This window comes from Rutilus rutilus, assembly GCF_951802725.1.
Source record: "Rutilus rutilus genome assembly, chromosome: 17".
Taxonomy (NCBI): domain Eukaryota; kingdom Metazoa; phylum Chordata; class Actinopteri; order Cypriniformes; family Leuciscidae; genus Rutilus; species Rutilus rutilus.
In genome coordinates this window covers 21,389,665-21,414,013 of record NC_140230.1, presented here as the reverse complement: position 1 = coordinate 21,414,013, position 24,349 = coordinate 21,389,665, and the positions used below count along the sequence as shown (strand labels likewise).

The 24,349-nt window shown below is 37.3% G+C and overlaps 1 protein-coding gene across 1 annotated transcript; it reads right to left on the bottom strand.

The window, feature by feature from the left end:
• Positions 1–865: 865 nt before the first annotated feature.
• epb41l4b (erythrocyte membrane protein band 4.1 like 4B) lies at positions 866–24,026 on the bottom strand. Its single transcript, XM_084435482.1, has 23 exons — positions 23,659–24,026; positions 19,277–19,381; positions 18,961–19,003; positions 18,227–18,305; positions 16,749–16,793; positions 16,206–16,258; positions 15,972–16,092; positions 15,033–15,120; positions 13,749–13,837; positions 13,592–13,661; positions 12,990–13,159; positions 12,280–12,395; positions 12,080–12,110; positions 11,903–11,936; positions 10,731–10,846; positions 9,125–9,264; positions 8,107–8,216; positions 7,926–8,009; positions 5,326–5,390; positions 5,118–5,213; positions 4,919–5,042; positions 1,270–1,364; positions 866–1,051 (listed from the first exon to the last, which is right to left on the bottom strand). Exons 1-23 carry the CDS (start codon positions 23,905–23,907, stop codon positions 988–990), a joined length of 2,187 nt encoding a protein of 728 aa, XP_084291608.1. The 5' UTR covers positions 23,908–24,026; the 3' UTR covers positions 866–987.
• Between the last annotated feature and the right edge of the window lie 323 nt (positions 24,027–24,349).

Below are 24,349 nucleotides of genomic sequence, written 5' to 3'. Positions count from 1 at the left end.
TACAAGAGAGAAAGGAGGTTATTGTATAAAACTGCAGTTTCATATGAAACGTATATTAGGGATAGCAGTACAATTTTTCACAAAATATAAATTAGAAACCTTTAACTTTGCATGACATTAAAGCACATGTTCAGAATAGAATAGCCTACTAACTATATACACAGTCTAAAAATAGTATCTGATGCAGTACAATATATAAGGGCACGTTTTAAACCGTAATATAGTTGCATGACCTCATTATGCTTTCAGGTTAAGTGTCTCTAATTATATCGGAAATAAAAAGTTATTTTGATCCAATTGTAAATTCTTTTTTTATTTTATTTTTATTAAAATTTTCATGTAAAATGTATTCAAAATTATATGTAAAAAAGTATTTTGGGCTGGTTAATTAAATAATGATTTTAAAAAGATGTTAAAAATTACAGCTGATATTCAAGTCTACAAGTCACATTTAAATACATTGAATTGTGGGATATAGTGACCCAGGCACTGTGCTCTGCTGTACACTGTGTGGAAGGTCATCCAGGCATTTTGCATACTGTACACAGTATGCATACTGCATACTATAGCAATAGTATATGTAGTATAGTAGTATACTATTCAGAACATAGCCAAATACAGTAGGCCTATACACAGCTTTAAGCGAAGCGGCATTTAAATAAACTCTGCCCTTCAGGAAACCATTGACAGATTATAAAACATTGAGAAAAACAAGTGATACGAATTATTAAAAGTTAACCAGTCATTGTTGTCAGTTTATACAGCGCCAATGCCATGCTATGAACAGAACAAGCAAACAAATGTTTCTGTTACTGTTTTAAAAACTGCTGTGTGGTATTAGCAAAATGCTAAAATAGCTCTTATAACATGGAGGTTTGTTTAGGTTCATATACTGTGTAACAGTGAAATAAATTAGTGCATTGGGTTAAGGGCTCCTTTTTGTTGTAGTATTTGTTGTCTGTAAGCAGAAGTGTTGTGTGTGTTGTCTCAGAGTTCTGTCATTAACAGAGCCCTCAGCAGTTTCTCTCTCTCCATCCGCAGATCTTCAGAGCTTCATGCATACAAAGACAGACGGATAAACAGAAAGAAGGATGGGAACAATCAGTGGGAAAAAACCTCATTAATACCCACATCAACAGATGGAAGGAAAAAATGGAGATACATGCATAACAAAAGAAAGATATGAATAATCACTGAGAGACAGCATATATATAGTAGGAAAATATTCAAGATTTTGGAAAGAGCCTGAATGTTGTGTGTTTATGTTACCTTTCTGTATGTGTCGTGTATGGTAGCAGGTGAGGTACTGGACTTGGAAAGAACAGCGGGGAGTTGTCATGCTCCAAATTTGGAGTCTCCTTCTGCTATGGAGAGAAAAAAACAATGTCTTTGTATTGTCAAATACAGTATCTCCAGGGGTTAAATTGGGATTTAGATTGTGATAGAACTCATTTGCACAAACGTTTAAGAAACCAAACAAAACTTGTTCTGGATATCACTGGATGTATATCAGAAACAGTGGTTGCATTTTATTTTGTGACTAATAAAATCACATGCTGTGACTAAAACATGCAGTATCTATCTTTTTTTTCAACGCAAAGTAAGCTATTTCCTGTGAATGTGCAAGACTTCCAATTCATTAACTGCTATAGGTGAGTAATTTGATTTAAGTACGTTTGAGTAAGTTGATTTTATTAAAGATTACAAGGGAACATGGATTAAAAAAAATATATTGATGTTCACAGATCAATCATTTATAATAAGCACAGCAAAAAACTACTTAAAATGATTTGATTTCATGGGGACTTTTAGTTGAAAATGGCCGCGCCTGCTCTTGTTCTTGGGTAGCTAAGGAGTAGGAGCATGCAACCATTTGAACAGTGCTGGGGCTCGGGGAGAATATGCGTCATCGTAACCAGGGTACATCTGACTAAAGAGGGGAGCATACTGCAATACAGTTGTGGTCAGAATTAATGGCACCCCTGGTAAATATAATCAAAAATGGCTGTAAAAAATAAATCTGCATTGTTTATGCTTTTGATCTTTCTTTGAGTTTGGAGAACAACTGACAAGAGATCAGAGACCATTCCTCCATACAGAATCTCTCCAGATCCTTCAGATTCAGAAGTTCATGTTGGTGCTTCTTCTCTTCAGTTCACCCCACTCCTCTCCCATTGGGTTCAGTTTAGAGGACTGGGACGGTCATGGCAGAAGCTTCATTTTGTGCTCAGTTACCCATTTTTGTGTTGATTTTGATGTTTGTTTTGGACCGTTGTCCTGATGGAAATTCCAACCACGGCCCATTATAAGATTTCTAGCAGAGGCAGACAGGTTTAGATTTTTTATCCTTTGGTATTTGCTAGAATCCATAATACCATGTAGGCTATCTGAACAAGATGTCCAGGACCTCCAGCAAAACAATAAGCCCACAACATATAAGATCCAGCAGTATATTTAACCGTAGGCATGGGGTACTTCCCTTTTGAAGATCCAGTCGTGTCTGACAACTGAATATGCTGGAGTTTATTTTTGGAGGAGCGAGGTGGATTTTTCTTGAAACCCTCCCGAACAACATGTGGTGATGTAGGGGTTGTTTGATACATTTTTTTTTAGGCTTTCTGACCCCCAAGACTCAAGTAATCTCTGCAATTCTCCATCTGTGATCCGTGGAGAGTCTTTGGCCACTCAAACTTTCCTCCTCATCGTGCATTAAGACAATATAGACACACGTCTTCTTCCTGGCAGATTCGTAACATCTTTAGTTTATTGGAACTTCTTAATTATTGCCCTGATGGTCAAAATGGAGATTTTCAATTCTTTAGCTATTTTCTTATAGCGACTTTCTATTTTGTGATGCTCAACAATCTTTTGATGCACATCATAATTATATTCTTTGGTTTTACTCATTGTGATGGATGATTAAGGGAATTTGGCCTTTGTGTTTCCTCATATTTAAACTCCCGTGAAACAAGTCATAGCTAGACAATTTCATGTTCCTAGTCACCCAGGTGTGAAAAAAAAAAAAAAAAAGAAGGTAAATATTAATGGGAATATACTTCAGAGATAATATTTTACTCGTAAAAAATTCTAGGGGTGCCAATAATTGTGGCCAAAGTGTTTTGGAGAAAAACATTTATTTCATAATGTGATTCCCCTCTTTTACTTCAATGAAAGGTTAGATTTTTGCAATTTTTTTGAATGAAAGATCAAAAGGATAAACAATGCAGATTTATTTTTTACAGACATTTTTGATCATATTTACCAGGGGTGCCATTAATTCTGACCACAACTGTATGTGCAATAGGTGATTCTCTACAGAATTTTTTTTGTTATGCTGGTTGAAAGTCTCCTCATATCCTGATAGCGATCACTATATAAAGTGGTCTAAATGTATTTTTATAAATATATATCATCTGTGGAAGGCGTTGGAGCATAAAATGTTGGTTCAATCATTGCATTTGGTCCAAATGAAATTATGTTTGCATACCATTGTGCAGCCTGTTCACTCAAACATCATATGTCATCACCGCAATCATGTACGCTGTGCAGACAGAGTGAGATTGGCAGGCAAACAGTTGTTTACGTTCTTTATTGTAGTACTGATACTCACTGTACTGTAAAGTTTTCTCACAGGTGAATGACATATGATGTAATCCAATAATGTTGTCTCTGGTAATCTCACTTCTGGTCTGTGCTTTGGTGGAGGCGTGGCTTTGGATGGTGATTTGCAAGGAGGGTGGGATCGTATGCTTTCAATGCTAGCAGGCTAAAGTTAGCATTTCCCAGATCACTATTGCACCTTTAAGATAACTGACTTTAATCGTTTTTTTTTTTTTTCTGAATTCACTCTCTAAATAAAGACGGATTGTGACGACTGAACTGGAACATACATTGATGTATGTGTGACAATATGAAGTGACAATGTTTTCCCATTTTTCAGCATATTTCCTATATATTTTAGCCTGGGAAAACCCAGACAACTTCCGGCAAATTTAGATTTGCTCTGCAAGTAGTCTGGCAAAGTGCTCATTCAAGCCCATTTCTAATCCGTCGAATTCGCGGCACCAATCAGAAACGTTGAGGCGGGCTTTACACAATGACGATCGCTCTGATTGGTTTTAGGTCTATCCAATTGCGCCCAGAGGCATTTGAGCGACGTCCGTTGGTGAAGCGCACCAACTTTTAAATGCATTATTATATTCAAATTGCAAACACATGAGGACAGTCTCCATGAAAGACCCACTGGCAGATGAACGTGCTACTACATTTCTCTCCGAAACGGTAGGAAATTAAATTCGATTTAATAGAGGATTTTAACTGTGACAAGATGATTGACAGGGCAGTTTAACGTTACGTGACAGGATGCAGGCGACAGATCCGTCCGATAAAGATGACGAAGTAGTATTTCCCAAAGCTTGTCTACTTTTTTGCTACACATTCAAAAGTAAATACCTTTTCTTCACAAAAAGAGTACATACTTTTATGGCGTAGTGTAACTTTGGCGAATTGGGACGCAGCATATGGCTTTACACGATGACGATCGCTACGATTGGTTTTAGGTCTATCCAACTGCGCCCAGAGGCATTTGAGCGACGTCCGTCCCCTTTGGAAATGAGTTATTAACGGTTATTATTGAAGCTTTGCCAGACCATAACTCAGTTAACTTTACTACTGAGAATGGTCTGGTTTTAACCAGGCTATATATATATTTAATAATTTAACAAAACACATACATGATGTAGCCTAATACATGTTATAATACAAACATGTACAACACTAATCGTGTGTGAATTTTTTTTTTTTTTTTTTTTAAGAATAGTAGGCCTACTGTCATTAACTTAAAGGGACAGTTCACCCAGTTATCTCTCTCTCTCACACACACACAAACACTCTGATCAGGAGAAAGAAAAAGTCTTACCGGTGGGTATATGGGTGGCTGGACCTGTTTGTCCAAGGAGCTGTTTGATGAGGATTTGACCATACTGCACTGTGAGGAGATGGCTGCAAGTGCCTCAGGGAGGTCATCTTCATCACTATGGTTACTATAGGACAAATACAATATTTCAAGAGAGTCCTCATTGTTAAATCTAAAATGCCTCTAATGCCTAGTGACTCACAAGCTGAACTGTCTGACGAGGCGTTTGCGCCGGTCTACTCTTGGCTTCTCTATGTTCAGACTGCTTGATCCTGAATCCTGTGAGGAGCTGGGATACCTGAGATCAGAAGCCGAAGTCAGTGAATATAACACATAAAGACAAAGACGCTTGATGGTTTCTGGTGTTTGAAAATCATCTGTGACATTAACCAGCTTTCAGAGTACCTCACCTGTCAGTTTGGTCTCCACTTGAGGAGTTCCCTTTTGAGGTTCCACTATCACTTTGGGTGGCCCGCTACAGTAGAGAGAGTAGAGCACAGGCTATGCATCATCTCACTGCTACTGTCACATGCCCTCATTGTGTAACCTCAGTATTTGTGCTTTATAAACTTTTATAGGCATCCTGCGTATAGTTGTAGTAATCCATACTGACATTTATCAAAAATCCAGCTAAAAACAGCATTTAATTCATTTAAGTATGAGTTTCATTTTTATTTTTTAACTCATAATGTTTAATAAAAATGTCATAACTCGATTTTCATGTGGAAACAACTTTAGTGATGTATGATGGACTAATAGTTTAGTTCGCTTTAACTCTGCCCCTTTCTTACAATCGTCCACAAGCTCGCATTCTGATCTGCCTCCATCCAATCAACAAACGATGGATAGAGCCAAGTTCCCGCCCTACATTTTTCTTTTTCTACAACCTTATTTCCAGAAAATTTGGGACATTTTGTAAAATGCAGTCAATTCAGGAATCTGTGATTTGTTAATTCTCTTGAACCTTTATTTAACTGACAAAAGATTTCCAGTGTTTTCACTGACCGACTTTATTGTACTTTCTAAATATAAACAAATTTTGAGTTTGATGGCACATTCCAAAAAAGTTGGAACAGAGGCATATTTACCACTGCGTCACATCACCTTTCATTTTTAATTACATTTTTTAATCATTTGGGAATTGAGAATACTAATTGTTGCAGTTTTGCAAGTGGAATTTTTGCCTAATCTCGCCTGATATGATAGCTACTCAACAGTGCAAGGTTGTCTTGGTTCGATTCTCCTTTTCATGAAGGGCCATACATTTTCGAGACAGATCTGGACTGCAGGCAGGCCAGTCAAGCACATCTTCTCTATGGTGCAGAGTGTCTATGAAAACACATTGTTGTAGCACATGCAGAAAGAGGCCTGGCATTGTCTTGATTTCCAAGAAAGATGTCTTTGTACAATCCCAATTATGCCTCCACGTCAATGGTACCTTCACACATATGCAAGTCAAGCTTACTGATGCACCCCCATACCATGACAGATGTTTGCTTTTGCACTTGTCGCAGATGAAATTACCTTTCATCTTTGGGACTGAGAACTCAATGACCATTTTTCCCCCAAATACGCTGAAATGTGCTGAAGCGGCAGACTGTGTTAATAGTCCAGTCATTTTAAGCCAAAATGGGGGTCAACCTTGAACAAATTGCAACAGAAGCAAACTCAACTGATTGTGTATCCTCAATATGTCCTGAGTAAGGAAAAAAAAGCCCAGAAGATTCCCATTAGTGGAAAGTTTCGAAAAAGACCCAAATATAGCCTATTCATACGCCTAGTCATTCTTTTTCTTACGTGAATAGGGTAAAAATTTTAACCTATAGATATCACCATGAAAATTACTGAGTTGATTACTTACATCAAGACAAACAAAAAAATGTATTACAAGTTTTTTGAAATTGTTTGTTAACATGGACAAACAGTGCATAATCTAATTACGTATGTGTTAATGTGCATAAATACCACAACAGATCTAAACATTGGGTATAGCCAAGTGAAAATGTCTTGTTGAATCTTGGTGACACATAACAGTAAAAGACTTAATGTTAAGGTCTGAATGGAACCCATTTAGGCTACCCATGAGCATTAATACATAGAGGCAGGAAGAAGTACTTTAGAAACCAGCCTTTATTAATTATTATTGCAGAGATGGGGTTTGGGGCTGGGTCCGTGGGACTGTTTCTGTGGATTCACTTTTCATTTTGCCTACCTTTTGTCTTCTGCATTCTCCTTACCACTGTCTCCTGTTCTTCCCTCAGACTCGTCCCCCAGAAACAGTCCCACGGACCCAGCCAACCCAATCTCTTAAAAATTAATAAAGGCATGGTTTTTTAAAGTACTTCTTCCTGCCTCCATATTAATGCTCATGGGTAGCCTAAATGGGTTCCATTCAGACCTTAACATTAAGTATTTTACTGGACATTTTCACTTGGCTATACCCAATGTTTAGATCTGTTGTGGTATTTATGCAAATTAGCACATATGTAATTAGATTATGCACCGTTTGTCCATGTTAACAAACAATTTAAAAAAACTAGTAATACATTTTTTGTTTGTCTTGATGTAAGTAATCAACTCAGTAATTTTCATGGTGATATCTAAAGGTTAACATTTTGTACCCTATTCACGTAAGAAAAAGAATGACTGGGCGTATGAATAGGCTATATTTGGGTCTTTTTCTAAACTTTCCCCTAATGGGATTCTTCGGGGCTTTTTTTTTTTCCTTACTCCCTTGAGTTTGCTTCTGTTGCAATTTGTTCAACCTTTTTTCATAAAATAACAGGACTATAAAGGGTTAGTTCACCCAGAAATGGAAATTCTGTCATCAAGTAACATTTTCTGGAAATAGGGGTTGTATTATCAGTTAGGCTCTGATACGTCACAATACAGAAGAAAAAATAATTGCAACTTCCGTTTTGACCACCTTTAGCTTGAATTACCTGTTTTTACAGGTACCTTGCATAAAGATATATAGATAAATCAATTGTCTCTCAGTACGAGCAGTTACTTTAGAGATGTTGCTCTTTAGCTGTTCCTGTAAAACCGCAGGGGAGGAAGGAAGACTTTTCTCTGAAAGTGGTTTTTCCTCTGCCTGTAGTTACAGAGAGAATGAAATACTTATTCATATGACATAAGACAGCGTTAAAAAATGTCTGTGTTCCAAGAGGCAGAAATCTTCTTAACTTTACCATGTCTATGTTGATGTGAAGGGCTGGCCATGCTGCAGGTTCTGTTTCTAGCTGGTTCTGCAGAGCTCGATCCAACTCATCAGAGAGCCCAGGAGACATAACCCAAGCTTCTGATGTAAACAATCACATCAGCATACATGTTCAGAATTTTTTTCTTTTTGTTTTTTTTTACAGGCCTTAAAGGGATAGTTCACCCAAAAAAGAAAACTCTGTCATTATTTACTCACCCTCAAGTTGTTCCAAGCCTGTATGAATTTCTTTCTTCTGCGAATACCCCGTTGACTTCCATAGTATGGAAAAATAAAATAAAAAATACTATGGAAGTCAATGGGGCCCATCAACTGTTTGGTTACAGTTACAGTTCTTCAAAATATCTTCTTTTATGTTCAGCAGAAAAAAAGAAATTCATACAGGTTCGGAACTTGAGGGGGAGTAAATGATGACAGAATTTTCATTATTGGGTGAACTATCACTTTAAGTCTGTCTCGCACAGCCACTTAAAATTCTATATTCAACTATAAAGATCACTATAACAATTAATTACTATATTATCATCCACACCAACGGACGAAAATATTCTGTTAAACGCGTAATCTGACCCTTTAAATGCTCAAGTCGGGTGGATTCTGATTGGCTGTCAATTGAACTGTTTTATTCGTGTGGTGTGGAGTAGACATAAAATTGGGACAATTAGGCCTATTATAAATGCATGGTTATTGTCAGTGTCACTCTGTGCAATAGTGGGATTTTTCATCGACCTCGTCTGCAGGTTAAATCGATTAGGCAACCACCATTAGTCACTGAATCATTTACTTAACAGACTCGTTCAAACACTGATTTATTTAAGAACGAATCACAGTTCGAATCAGTTGTGACCACGCGCAACCATTCTGCGTTGGGGGAGAAAAAACATCTAACGAAATATGTCTATAATGTAAGTTACTCAATATAGCTTATTGTTTATTGAACTGTTGTGAACAACAGAACTCTTAGAAAGTTCAAGTAGATTTGAACTCACTTGGTTTAGCTGTCGTGAGGCACAGCGCTTCCTGTTTTTCATATCCATGGCGATGGTTGTAGCGATGGATCTTTCCAGAATGAGGAGCTTCGTTCTCTTCCACACTAAACCTCCTGGTGTCTGCAGTGCTCAAAGGGAAACTATAAAACAACGCACAACAATGACGCAGAGTACAATGGTATATGACAGCTCCACATTATTTTTGGTCGTATGACGGAGAGAGTCAGAGAACAATAGGGGCCTTCAAGTTCATTCATATATATCTATACATCCACCCACACATGCAGCAGAATGGCATATGTCATCTTTATTGATCTATACATTCACAACACAATTAACCAACCAGCTTATAACCAATGCAAACCTGGTACTGGTACTTATTGATTTATTTTCAAGTAACATGTTTTGAAGAACCACAGTAAAATGACATGCAGAAACATGCACACGCAGCTTTCTAATGTAATAACAGAGTGCTTATTAAAGTAATTTCAATGGATGGACACACAACAACAACGTGTTTATGCAAATGGTGTTATTAAACAGAAAATGGAACAGTGCAAATGTTAATACAAAATTGAGAAGCAAATGTCAAGGGTTTACATAATCAATAAAATTGAGTCGATTAGCGTAAACAACACGTTTATTAAGGCAGGTCTCATTGCAGCAGACTGTAATCATTAAAAGCTCCCTCCCTCCCATCCCTAGCTGATTGAACGGATTTCGATGGCTAAACACAAAGATTTCTAACTTAACACTTCAGCAAATACGTAATGATCATTAGCACATATAGAACAAATGTCAGAAGTACTTTCGAGGTGATTTTAAATTAAGTAAATCAGGGTTTGTAAACAGGTAGGTGCTCGTCTTGGAATGATATATAAGCGATCTGCACTTAATAGTAAACTTTCAGACATAATATGCACAAATCTATGAGTTAAAATGCTAAAATATGCTATAATCTAGAAAAAGGGCAATCAGTCTGGCTTCTCGATGTTCTTGCATTCCTCTCTGTAATTTTAAAGATGTTTTGAGCAACCCTGCTATCGGATATTAAGCCACAACAGCAGCAGTTTCATATCCTGGCATTGTCTTTCAGGTAATTTGCTAGTTTTTATCGTAAATCATGCAAAACTCTAAAAAGCTATTAACATGCAGATTGTCAGACGTCAAGGTCCGCATACGCTGAAAATGTTTTTGCCATCTCAGGGTGCATTTGATCGGATGAGACCTGATGGATGATGACAAGCAATGAATGAGATTCCTGCAGGTGAGATGATGAAGAGGGATGACAGGCTGACTGTGGTTGGATGCGAGCGTTCAACAGTCTCTTTTACTAAGGTGAGCGGCTCATCCAAACACCCTTTCACATGCTCAGAGCGCAGTCATAACTTTGTCTCTGTGCACGATAGACACACTCCTGCCACTGCGCTCAATCAAACCGCTCTCACCAAACCCACCACTGCTCGCAGGGGGTCTGTCCACATAGGAGGGTCTAAATCAGACACATATGCACATGCAGGTGAAACACAGATGATATCAGCCTACATTTTGTGACAGAAACTGAAAAACTGGCAGAGGTTTTTATCTTGGTAGATCAAATGTATACCTGTGTGGTGGCGGAGCATATCCCAGTTCCATGGGCTGTACGTATAGTGGAGAGGTCAGACTAGGTGGATGTGATCTTTGCCAGGGTTCCTGTGCAATCGGAATGTTGTGCTTATACTGGACGGAAACAGAAAAACTATGATTCACATGAGTGAAGTCTCTTGCCAATTACTTAAGCATTAAGAACTCAGTCTCCTAAATCTCAGTCAATGTAAAAACCAATATCATCATGCTGAATTATTTGCTCATAATAATTTTTTTTAATATGTTAGATACTCGAGATTAAAATTAGTCACAAGACTCAGAGGTTTTCTACAGAATCCCTAAAGGGACATGATTTCTTTTTTTCCAAACAATTATACTTTAATGATTTTGCGTTCTTTTACTAAAGTATTAGCCTGACTAAGTCAGACTTCGTACTTCGCTTCTGTACACAGTCTGAGATAGCGACCTATCTCCCGGTTTTCCTCCGGCCTCAAAACAGCCGGCCAATCAACGAACAGAGGGCGTGACGTAGACGCTGATTGTACCGTGGATGCGTAGATTTACTTCACATAATCTGCAAAAGTCGTTCACAGCCATGTTCACTCCGGTATTTCGCGCGATGGTTTTGTTTTCGCATCATACATGTGTTTACAGTGGAAGTTACACACGTCATAACCAAACGTTATGTGATTGGCTTACGGGTAACCAATGATTTTAAACTTCAGACAAGCGCTGAAATATAATTTTCGTCCCATCTCATATTTTTTTCTCCATCACCATGTCCCCGTAGGGGCTCTGTAGCTTTCAAACTTTGTGCAAAGGACCTCCAAATATGATGTTCACTTTGCAAAGGACCCTAAAAACTTCCATAAAATATAATATTATTGAACCTTTCACAATAAATACAAAGAATAGTGCTTTTCAACCCACTTTTCTTACGGTTACAAAAACTAGGACTGTCAATAAAGTAATACAATCATGATTTCCAGCCTCTTTTAAAAACAGAATGAAACCGTTAAATATATAGTTTTACAAAAATATATTTAATTAATATGTTGAGGTAATGTTATTATGGATAATAACAGTCTATGGATATCAGTCTAAAAGCCCCTGATGTAGCTAATAAATGCCCATTTGTATTTCTTCCTAAAATAATCAAATAAAGTAAGAAGGATATTGAAAGAGTACCGGTTTTAAGCTTGGCTCAGGGCTGGTCTGTGCACTACAGAACAGAGAGAGAATCTTTCATTACATAATTACAACCAGTAGAAATAGAAAAACCTTTCATTACACAACTGCAAAATATTTATTTAAAAAAAAAAGCATTTAATCGGAGTGCTCATGATTGTGTTTGTGTGGCTTTACCTTAGATGGGGATGTTTTGCTGGAGTCATGGCTGTGGAAGACAAAAGCAGTCAAATATACATGACGTGTGATGTGGTATTTGCATTAAAGCACCATTCACAGGCTTTAGGGCAGATGCAGGGCAGACAGAGATTAAGCATGTCAGAAATGCATTAGGTTGATTATTGACAGGCGAAACTGCATATGTCACACAGACCTACCCTTGGCCTTGACCATAGATTGGGCTCGTGATGGGTATCTTTTACTTGGTCTTCTCTCAAAAGTGCTTGCTCTCCTGACTTTACCACTATGTGTGGCCTGATATTCGGTCCTTCCACTGTAAGCACAAACAACATCATACTTAAAAAAGGCAAAAGGATAAATATATTGCCAGAATTAGGTGTGCATGTGTGTAGGGATGTCTCGATCGAGTTTTTTTTTGTGCCCCCGATGATCAGAGTCATTTAATATTGAGTATCTGCCAATACTGAATCTTGTATTTTCCGAGTTATTGGTGCACACTTTAAAGTTATTAAAATCAATCCAAGCTCAAATGTAAAAAGAATGTGCATCTATCACCACGGAGTAATTTCAATTTAGCAATTAGTATTGTAATTATATTGGTAGATGTAAACATCTGTTACAATGTTAGACATTGTAAACTAGACTTGTGTGGTCACAATTATGAATACTTCTTGTATTTTATATGCACAATAAGCAGAATAATTGCAAAAAGGTTAGAAAGCACCCGCTATCACACACATTTAAGCTTCTTTTCCTTTTAGGAAAATAGTTGGATTAGACAGCTGATGTCAAATAAAGGATCGTGCTTAGGATAGCCAATACCGATCAGTTAAAAAAAATGCTTAATCTGCCCCGATACAGATCTTAGGGATCGGCTCGAGACATCCCTACATGTGTGTGCATGTACCTGAATCTGAACCGTGAGCCAAGGCGTGTGAAGTCACTGCGGTTGCTTGTGTTGTGGGTTGGCTGTCTGAGCCGGAAGAAGGCGTGGCTCTCGACTGCACACTTCCATAAGTGCTTACACTCGTGAGAACTCGACAGCTGAAACACAAACGTGTGCTCCTGCTCTCGGCCCTGCACACACAAAAGCACTTAACATTATAGAACAGGTTTTTTTAATAATTAATATAAATTAATAATTTAATATTTTAAGATTATATTTAAAAAAAAATTTATTTAATTTATTTTAATTTATTATTATTATTATTATTATAATATCATAATTATTATTTTTTTTAAATGTGTGAAAAAAAAAGAAAAGTAACTATGAAGTTAGCATGAATAAAGTTGAAATTCTGCTAAATATTTAATTGGTCCTCTGACATTAAAAATATTAAGCAAAATTAAAATGTAGTTTACAAACATGTGATTCCACAGCAATATTGATTATTTTAACGGCAAATAGAAACATCATATCCACTAAGGTATAGAGGAATTTTTACATGTATAATTTTGGTATCCTACAGTGTGAGCACAGATAAGTGAGTGCAAGTTTTGTAAACTCACCTGTTCATCATCCTCCACCACTACTAATGTCAATCTGTTCTTCTTGAAGTCAAGACGGGTTATTTTAGGCCTAATTGGAAACATTTATGACCAGCATGTTGAGATGGAAAGTAATGATCCAGCCACTACAACAGGAGTGCGTATTTGTGAATCTCACCAAAAAAAGAGGCCAATTTTGCTGGATCCCTCGAAAACAAGGATTCCAGTCGGTGTGAGTCCCAGAGCATATTCTCCTCCATCCCGTCCCTGCACAAAGTCAGTATACAGCACTTTTACACCGCGTTCATCTCAAAAGTATGTTATACAAACCACTGATCAAAAGTTTGGGGTCAGTACGATTTTTTTATTGTTTTTGAAACAAGTCTCTTATGCTCACCAAGACAGTGAATACATTAATACAGTGAAGACAGTAATATTTGTGATATAATATACAAATTTTAATATTAAAATGTAATTTATTCTTGTGATGGCAAAGCTAAGTTTTCAGCATCATTACTCCAGTTTTCAATGTCCCATGATCCTTCAGAAATCATTCTAATATGCTGATGAATTTCTATTTGATGAAAAGAGAAAAATGAACAGCATTTATTTGTAATAGAAATCTTTTGTAACATTATTAATATATTTACTGACACTTTTTATCAATTTAATGCATCCTTGTTAGGTAGAAGTTTTTTGTTGTTTTTTAAGCTTTTGAACTGCAGTTTTCGTCCTGATATCAGTTCATTTTAACAGCATATGTGTGGATGAATGGGAGCATGATAGTACTTCTAGAACTGCTATTATAAAGATTAATTCCTCTACTGTAGTGGCATATTATTGCTGTTGTGAAGGTATAATGCAGCTTTTAATTTGTTTTAATACTGATATAGAAAGATGCAATGGAGTTATTATTCAGTTAGAAGATTGTTTTTGTAAAATACATCATTATTATAGAGCTATTATAGATAACTCTGCTGTTGTGAAAGTATAAGAGGGTGAAGATAACAAAATATGAAGCCAAGAATTTGAATATGCTCTTACAACTGTAATCCTTGAAATCCGAGGACTGAAAGGATGTAAATTAACTAAAGCAAAGCCCTATTGGGACGGGACTAGTTTTTTACCACTCTACCTATTTAAGCTAACTTCATGAGTTTACAGAACTTCAAGAGTTTATAGAAGTGACTTTTTATAATAAACCCACATAAGTGAGCAGCATCTTCCTCTTACCTGACACTGATATTAAAATGGGAATTCTTTGCAGTTTTTTTTTTGTGATTTGGCTCTATTTATTAATTGTATAATTGTATTTTTTCGTCGGATACTATCCATGTTGAAATTAAATGAAATCGCACATTCAAACGGGTCTAAAATCACGGAGAGACTCTGGTAATAATTACTTTACCCCACCTCTCCATGTAAAACTAATCCTGTACGAATAGGGCTTAAGTGATCTCACCTTCACAAAGTGCATGTCCACTCCATACATCTCCAGCCACTTGCACTTATTCAGGAAATGTAGCTCAGCTTGAGAAGGACTTGTTCCCCTGTAGAGAGATGTAACATTCAAACTCATGAGCCATAATGAACACCATAACTCATCATTGTCCAATACCCCATCAATTTATGGCTAGACTACAGCAACTCCCTCTTGCACAGCCTGACAGCATCTGCCATATGTCCCATCGAGCACATCCAAACGTTCTGTTGCACTTGTTTTTAACCTGCGGAAATCCTCTCACATTAAACTTCTGCTCTGCTCAAATCTCTACACTGGCTGACATTATCTGTAAGAATTCAATTCAAGCCATCGTTTCGGTCTTACATTTACGCTCTGGCCACCCGGCTATTTTCAACCCCCAAGTCTGTAAACTCTAGAAATATCTAATTTCCAAGAACAACAAACAATCCAGGCGCATTTAAACAAATGCAACAACTCATCCTTAGGGACTGATCAGCAGTTAAGCACATACTTGTACAGTAGCACGCGCTGACTGATGATTGATCTTAAAACAGGGTCAAATGCAGATCTGAGGATTTAATTAAAACCACAGGGAGACAGTGTTTGGAGTCTGTGTGAAATGCATGTAAACATTTCAAGTGTGATTATCACAAGAAAATATAACTGACACTTCAATCTGTTTTAAGGACTTAATTCAAAACAAATTCAATCTTACACCACACCGTGTTCTAACCAGGTGTGACGTCAAGCGATAAATCTGTTAACCAGACCGGTAACCTCTGTTTGTTGTTTGCTAAACATCAAATGTGTTCTGATTGGCTATTGGCTTAGTCAACTTACATGGTACTTTCACTTTCAGTCTTTTAACCTTTATGTTAGGACATAGTGTTAGCTGTAGTATGGTGGGGATACGAAATAGTCATTCATACTCATTACCTGCATTCAGCCCATTTGCGGTAGATGTCTGCTTCCATAATCTCCGTCTGTTTGGGTGAAAAGCGAAACTCTGATACCAACACAATAGAGTGTTCTAATGGATCACAATCCCCAAGTTCACCTATTAACACAAAAAATAGAAAGAAATGGAAATGAAAAGGCAAAAATCTGCTGTAAATATGCAAATACATGAAAAAAAAGTCCAAACTGGCCATTTAAAAACACAGAACTTACTCTGTAAGCAGTACGCCCCGAGCTCCACGTACACATCATACGGACATTTTAACCTGCTCAGAGAAGAAGGAGAGACTTAATGACCCTTAAAACAGCCTGTAAATGTTTTTGCAGCATATAAAAAGTGGCTTTCAAAACATGCAACTGACAGTTTTCAAACAATGATCAAAATCCACTTCCGTAAAATGTGAGATGACAAGACCCTGTATTTATATAAGAAAGTATGTGCACCCTGTGTGGGAAAGTGTGTCGGATCGTATCTGTGCTCTTAAATTAGAAGCCGTGTGTTGGTTCTCATTGGAGTTTCTTTTATTAAAAAGGAGCAGAGCAGCACCCAGGAGACCAGACCCAGATTATACACACTGAAAAAGAGCTTTTATTGGACCCCGGTAGAAACCCTGCCTCACTGTATGTGCGCGTGTGACAGAGGGAGGGTCAGAGGCGTGACAGCGGGCAAAAAGGAGAAAATGAAAGGCCCTCTCTTTTTCCACTGCGTGTGCATGTTTGTGTGTATCTCACTGTGAGGTAAGCGTAATTTCTTACTTGCCGGACAGTATGTCTTGTCTAAGCTGCAGTACGAAGAGATACCTGCAAAAGAAGTGGTTATACAGTCATACATCTGTAAAAAGTCAAATATTTTTTAAATACTTAGGCACATACTAGGGATGAACTGACATTAAAATACTGGCTAATATGATAAGCAGATAATTATTTGGTAACACTTTATAATAAGGTCTCATTTTTTAATATTAGTCAAAGGTAGGGTAGGCAATTTGTTATACTGCTTGAAACTCTCTTCACATTCTGATAGCAATCAATAATAGACGTGGTCTAAATATTAAAGCGTGTACATATATTTTCTGTGGAAGTCTCAGGACCAAATAATGTTCGTCCAATCCCTACCTGCCTGTCAACATATTTATTTCCATCTGCAGCAGTCAGGTGGTACAAGTCAGATTTCTGTAAGTTGTTTACGTTCATTATTATTGTAATGTTATCTGCTTTGAGACATGAGGTTATTTAACACCGTCTCTCGTGACGCTTTGCAGAATCTGTTGTGTGCGTTCATGTGTTTTGAAGGAGGCGTGGCTTTGGAGACGCTCTGAAGGGGAGGTGGGATCTCATGCTTTCAAAGCTAACTTGCAATTGCTAGCCTCTCCACAATTGCCTAGCCTACCTGTAATGCATGAACTAACATAAACTAACAATGAGCAATATATTCTTACAGCATGTATTAACATTTGTTAATACAAATATTCATGTTAGTTCACAGTGCATGAACTAATGTTAACAAATAAACATTTTTTTAATAATGTATTAGCAAATGTTGAGATTGACATTAACTAAGATTAATAAATGCTGTAGAAGTATTTTTCATTGTTAGTTCACGTTAACAAAGGGAACCTTATTGTCAAGTGTTACCAATTATTTTCATGTTATGATCGATATCAGATAAATGAGCGATATAAAAATTCTACGCAAATATTTCAAAATAAATAACAAATAAAACCAACCAAAAAAAAAATATATATATATACCCAAATCATTTTAAATGCTACAAGTGAATTATGCAGCATTAAATGATAAATGCATAGTATAAAAAAATTATATTTATTTTAAGATTTGCTAAAGATTACATTTATAATGTTGTTAAATTATTAGTGTTTTTAAATATTAACTTTCAGCAAAGACAATTAAATGTACAAATAGAGGAAATTACCATGCACAATTTAATATTGACAGATACAGATATATTTAAAAATCTCATATATATCAGCTGATAACTGATTTAGTATGCATCACTAATACATTAAAAATATAAAATAAATAATTCACCCAAATTCAAAAATGTTATGTACTCTCTCTCAAGAGTGTTTCAAGTCTTCTGAAGCTATTTGATAAATTTGTGTAACTTTAAGTCACTTTTTATGTGACCTATATGACCTTTTTATGATATTTTTATAGTGCCTTAGAAGACAGTTAGACACAAGGTAAAAGCATATATGCCTGCTGTTGTTTACCTGGTGAACTCTTCGTGAAGGTTATTGGGCTCCGACGAATAGAATTTAACCCTGAAAAACAATCTGTATGGAGGTCCATCTACAACAGAGAGATTTTATTAGTAAGAGTATGTGTACGCTGGAATGAAACAGACACAATGTCAATTACAATAAAATTTGTACATAAACTTTAAAGGGAACAAAAAAAGACAAGAAGCTTTCCCTGAAGGTTATGGAAGATTGTTGTCATAGAGACAGGCATAAGTCAGCTAATGTTGATTCAGTGTGACTCAACGGCTTTTAAAAGTGTTGTAAAGCATATACAATTCTGAAGGGTAGTACTATTGCGGTTATGCTATAATAAAGAGAAGACACTACAGGGACTCAATCAATGGCCTCTTTTCACTGACAACGTAGTCTTTTTTGAATTGCACACAGGTTGCATGGCCGGAAAGCTTTTAAATCTGTGTTGAAATCAAATTATACTGATACTGTTTCCATCTCCCACTTTCTCCATCCAACAGCTTTCTCTTTGGTGATCTGAGTGAGGTGTGTCTTGCACAGCCTACTCTGGGATTGGCTCTAATCACGCCCATTGTATACACTCATAGACATTTGTCACTACTAGTCACTACGGCAACAGTAGATTATGAACCCAAGGTCATCAGCCATCTGCGACCAGCCAACTAAACAACTAGGCAAGAACTAATTGTGTGTGTGTGTGTGTGTGTGAGAGATGTCTTATGACTACTCACATCTAATCTGCTTCTTTATGGGTTTGGCTGCATCTAGCCAGTGCTGAAAACATAAGGAAATGTGAAAAACAGCATGGGAGGATTGGGGGTGACAGTGGGAGGGAGGGAGGGGGAACAAGACAAAGAGTTTGTTATTACTCTGAGTGCTGAGGAAAAGAAAATCCTGTTGTTCTGATTGATGTTGAGTAGCTGTTTCACACTGACACACTCCATTTCTCATTTCTGGTCTAAGAGCTGCAGCTTATAGAAAAACAGGTCACTGCCACACGCACGCACACACACACACGCATGCGAACGCTTATTGAGTGCCACTCACCGCAACCTGCTCTGGGTCCATGAACTGCAGACCAAAGTAATCAGCCTCCACCAGATCCAAATGATACATAATCTGATCAAACAGATCCTGTCCCTTGGAATGTTTCTGAAACACACACATTTAACACACAGATAAATCACTAAGTGCGGAAAGCTTGGGGCTTCACACTGATCTTGTGACAGTTTAAGGGGACACCTGTGGAGCATGTCGCCGGCAGGAAGTTGCTCCAGTGCGCCCGCAGGGCTCGATGGCCCTGAAATAGGCACAGCGACGTACATGCTGCATTGATTTTCATATGCACTCATCACGGAGTGCTGTAGCTTAAAATATCTTAGCATTCATCTCAGTGTTAGTCTTGATTTTTGTTTTCGTTTTTAATTAAACAAGTTACATACAATAAAAATCTAGTTAAGAATAAATGGATAAAATAAATTACATTTTCAATTTTTCATTTTAAATGAACACAAAGATGAATATATAGTAAATTTAATTTTAATTTTCTAATTTTAATCTACACAACTGTTCAAACTCTTGGGGTCAGTAAGATTTTTTTTCAATAAATTAAAACTTTTTTATTCAGCAAAGGATGCATTAAATTAATCAAGTGACCATAAAGACATTTATAATATAACCATCAATGTCTATTTCTTTTTATTAAAGAATCCTGAAATTTTACCGACCCCACTTTTGAATGGAAGTGTCTTTACTAAAACGCTTTAATATATTAAAAATGTAACACAGGGACATCCATGAGAATTTCAGAGTTATGATGGAAAGTAAATCGTTGAATACGAGCTCTGAATTAATGAAATTGACAGTTTGAAACTTATCAACAGGATTTATTTTCAGCTGAATTTAAATTAAAATGCTATTAAAAGATCTGTCTTAATGCTCTTATACTCACAAGACAAGAAAATATATTTTTTTAGCCAAATAAAAGTGCATCAGAATTGTCGCAATATTCATATTTAAAGTCTCAGTGAACTGGAAGTTGCGTATTTATTGTGACGTATTTCCAAGTGAAATTGAATATTGAATAGAGGCCGGGGTTTTACTTTAGCTCACCTCCTCTCCATCCCTCGCTCATAGCAGACTGACGGTTGGAGGGGAGTGGTTAAGGATATTCTACCTAAGCCACCAAACTGACATCATCGGAGAAAGAACGCCATTCCAGAGCGGAAGAAAATTTTCCGATTTTGATTACGTGGAGCTATTTTGATTCAGTTAAGATTACCAAGACAGAATTTTTTTTTTTTTCTGTGTATTAACTTTCACAGATTAATTGTTCACCACAAGACTAGTAATGTGTAAATAAGTGAATAAGGTCCATTTTGATTTCATGCTGACTTTAATTTTAAATCGCCAGCAAAATCATGGCAAATATATTGTGAATATTCCAAATCCAAACCTTTCTCCCAAACCTAGTCTTATTACAAAGTAATTTGACAGATGATGACAAACACTTTGAAAAGCCAAAGAGAGATAAAAAAAAAAAAAAAAAATTGGAAAAGGAAACCTCCACAAAGAAGAGATTATCTCCAGAATAGCTCATGATGGTCCGTTTATTTTCAAGGCTGAGATCAAAAACTTTCCAACGAATGCAGATAATTTGGAATTTAGCTATTGATTTGTTCCATTTAACGGAGCATGATTGATTTCTTTTGTTGGTTCGGGGATGTTGTGAGGCGAAGGATTGAGCACATGATCAGAATAGGTCATGGAAATGGCAGGAGCTTCCTGTTATCATGAGAATGAGAGGTATTCCCTGAGTGGAACTCATCTAGGAATCCTGAATCAGCATCTCTACAGGGTATAAGAAATTAGTCAATAATGACATTACTTGGAAATGGAACATTCTTTTGGAGGTTGCCAATGGCCCCCATTTTTGCAATTACCATTTACCAGATAATTTTTTTTAAAGAAATGTATACTTGTTCTGCAAAGATGCACTAAATTGATCAAAAGTGACAGTAAAACATTTATAATGTGTTAATAATAAATGCTGTTCTATTTATCAAACAATCCTGAAAAAAGTATCATGGTTTTCACAAAAATACTGAACTCTTTTCACTAATATTTCTAGAGCACCAAATCAGCATATTAGAACAATTTTTTTGAAGGATCATTTGACACTGAAACCTGGACTGTACTTCTGTTAGTTTGATATTTTCTTATGTAATGCAGTGGCATTGCTAAAAGTGTGACTTGAGTGTCCAAATACGTTTCGGAGCCACTGTATAAGCTTGATATGCTGTGAAACGTCTAAAGCTCACTGAATAATATAACACAATGACCTGAAGGATTAGAGACATTGACATTATTGTTTTTCAATTGAAAATGCTGGTCTATTGTGATAACATGATAAAGGCTCGAAACCTTGATATTTAGACAAGCTCCACAAGGCACACAGACAAAATCTAAGACAGAGGAAAATACACACACATACTGTATGTAAGGTGCACACAAACCAAGGCCAGAGCAAAAATAGCTTGAAGTGTCAGAGGAGAGTGGCTGGATTTGGGACACACCCTGAGGGGGGCAGGGGTGGCTATTATTCTCTTTGATACTTGCTGCTGTTCAGGTTGACCTTCAACCCTTAACATACATAAATCGACTTTCATTTTAGAGCCGTTCTCTGTTCTCAACACACACAAAGTAGTACAAACTAGTCCTGCGTCAAATTAAAATGATTCACTTTTGAAACTAAACAGATTATCAGGTTTGATGTTTGCACTTCAGATGGTCAAATCAAAAGGAATTTATGATTTGTTAAAGCTAAAGCTGACACACAAAAGGTATAAATTCTTTGACATGTTCAGACTTGTATGGCTTAACATTGCCTGACTATGACAGCCATGTTTATAAACCAGCGATCAGCAACACTGTCATTGAAATATAAAACGATTATATGATGTGAACTGAACTTCAGTACTGAGAATTGAGAAGAATTCAGTACTGAGAAGAAGGAAATATTTTCAATTAAATCGAATTATATAATAGTTCTAGTCGTCTAATTTGTTTGGCCCTGTGATGTTCCAAGAGTGCTGTTATTCTTTATGACACACTTATGTATCATTTTCATTTGTCTATGTTCACGTGTTCTAGACTAGAGCATATGTGTGGTGTGGAAGCAGATTTTGCCTGAAGAACGGGTTTTTGACAGTAGACATACGCTTGCAACGCACTGGTAACATGCTCTATTGTGTTAGTCTGGTGGTAATAAATCTCAAGGGGACTATGGGGAATATTTCTCTTTAAACCAGATGTGTTATGGTCACATGACAATGACAACATGATGGATGTTAGTAGGTTCTGATTACATTCAACACACATTTACCATTAATGTCCGGCTTAGTTAGCTTACATAATGGCATAGCATACAGATACCCTACATAACAATCTTTAATGTAGTTCCATAAGTGTTAAAAGTCCATATATTTTAAAAGAATGATTTAATAATGTTCAATTATTCTATAAATATTTGTATTATTGTTTATAAATATTCCATTATACACATTTTATTATGCACTATATAGAAAGCAAGTATATTACAAATCGATGTCGTTTGTATGTAGTATAACTAGCCTACTTGACGGAGATCCTCACGACACCGCTTCCTGTCTTGCTTGGTGGCATGTAAAGCCTAATGTTTTGGTTTCTTTTTGGAGTATTTTCACTGGCTGAGAAGAAATATACAAACTAACTGACACTTTCTCAGAGATAAGTAAGTTAATGGATATTACTTGTTTTTTTTTTTAGCTGTACTGTAGTACTACCGTGCTGACAACGATCGTTAAAAAAACTACAGTACAAACTCAAATTCACAACAAAATTACACTCAAAGTAGGAGGTACAGTGTTAAAAAAAAGAGATATTCAATGGTGAATTGACAAGACACAGTTACAAACAGATGAACTGTCAGTCAGTAATCGACCCATTTCACGGCGCGACTTGCAAAAGAGGGACCAAAGGTTAAGCGCCTAACTGGTTCGTCGACCTCAGTGAACAAATGGGGAAATAATTTCTGGAAAACACTTTGACAGACGAGGAGAGAAAGAAAATCAGCTGGGGAGTTCCGTGTGTGTTTTTTTTTCTCTCTCTCTTGTTTCATTTTCAGTGAAAGCTCCCAGTGCTCGAGGGAATCTGCAGGTTTGTGTGTGACAGGTTGAGCGGTCGCTATAGGTGGGAAGTAAACAGGAGGACGGGATCACGAGCACCATCTGTTTGCCTTTCAACTACCGGGACAGGACCCAACACCGGGGAAATCCGTCCGGCCACACACACACACAACAGAACTTTGCCATTAAATACTACATTCAAAACAATCAAGGTGACTTTTCTCTCACGAAAAGCTAACGAAGTCCTCCCACTCACTCACTCACCGGTAACTCCACACTGACATCCGATCCGTCCAGCAGCAGGACTCTGCATGTGATGGCGTCTTTGCTGTTGCCCGCAGCGGGGATGTGGACTACGGCTCCCCCGGTCACTACGGTCGGCGCGTGAATCACCTGCTGCTGGTGAGCCTGCAGCACTGCGTTTCCGCCTCTGCCGGTCCCGTCCAGCTCGTCTGATGTCCGAAAGCGTCGCTTTGACCGACGGCTAAACGTCCTGCGCAGAAAGCCCATCATCTTACCCCCGCGATACAGCGCTTTAATCAACCAGGAAAACGGCACCGATACCGGACTTCTCAAGAGGAAGGCATCCAGCTGTTTCACAGGCTTTCCGCGACGAAGAAAGGCGGCGTCTACCGGACTGAGGCGTGCAATGCAGAAGGGACAAGTCGGGATACGGAGACCTGTCACGAGCTCCGTTCCTCGTGGCGTACGGGCGAGAAAACACGAGCGCACCTGCCAAAAGCCACGGGAAGATACTCCGGTCCTTTCGTTCGTTTGATCTTTCTTTCAATAAAAAGTAATTGCGCTTAAATTAAACTTATCCTCACCGGAGTCCAGGTTCTGCTGAACGATTTCGCGTTAGTTCCTTTCTGTTATTGATCGAAACTGATGTACCTCTCAGGTAAGTCAACCAGAGGAACTGGCCAGGCAACCTGTTCTGCGCAAGCGTTAAATC

What these genes read in the sequence shown, in the direction of transcription:
- epb41l4b (XM_084435482.1), bottom strand. Translation starts at nt 23,907, where the DNA reads ATGATGGGCTTTCTGCGCAGGACGTTTAGCCGTCGGTCAAAGCGACGC. An exon ending in CATAAAGAAGCAGATTAGAT is followed by an intron (nt 18,306 to 18,960) that starts GTGAGTAGTCAT and finishes TCTCTGTTGTAG; the next exon opens with ATGGACCTCCATACAGATTG. An exon ending in CGCAAATGGGCTGAATGCAG is followed by an intron (nt 15,121 to 15,971) that starts GTAATGAGTATG and finishes ATCTCTCTACAG; the next exon opens with GGGAACAAGTCCTTCTCAAG.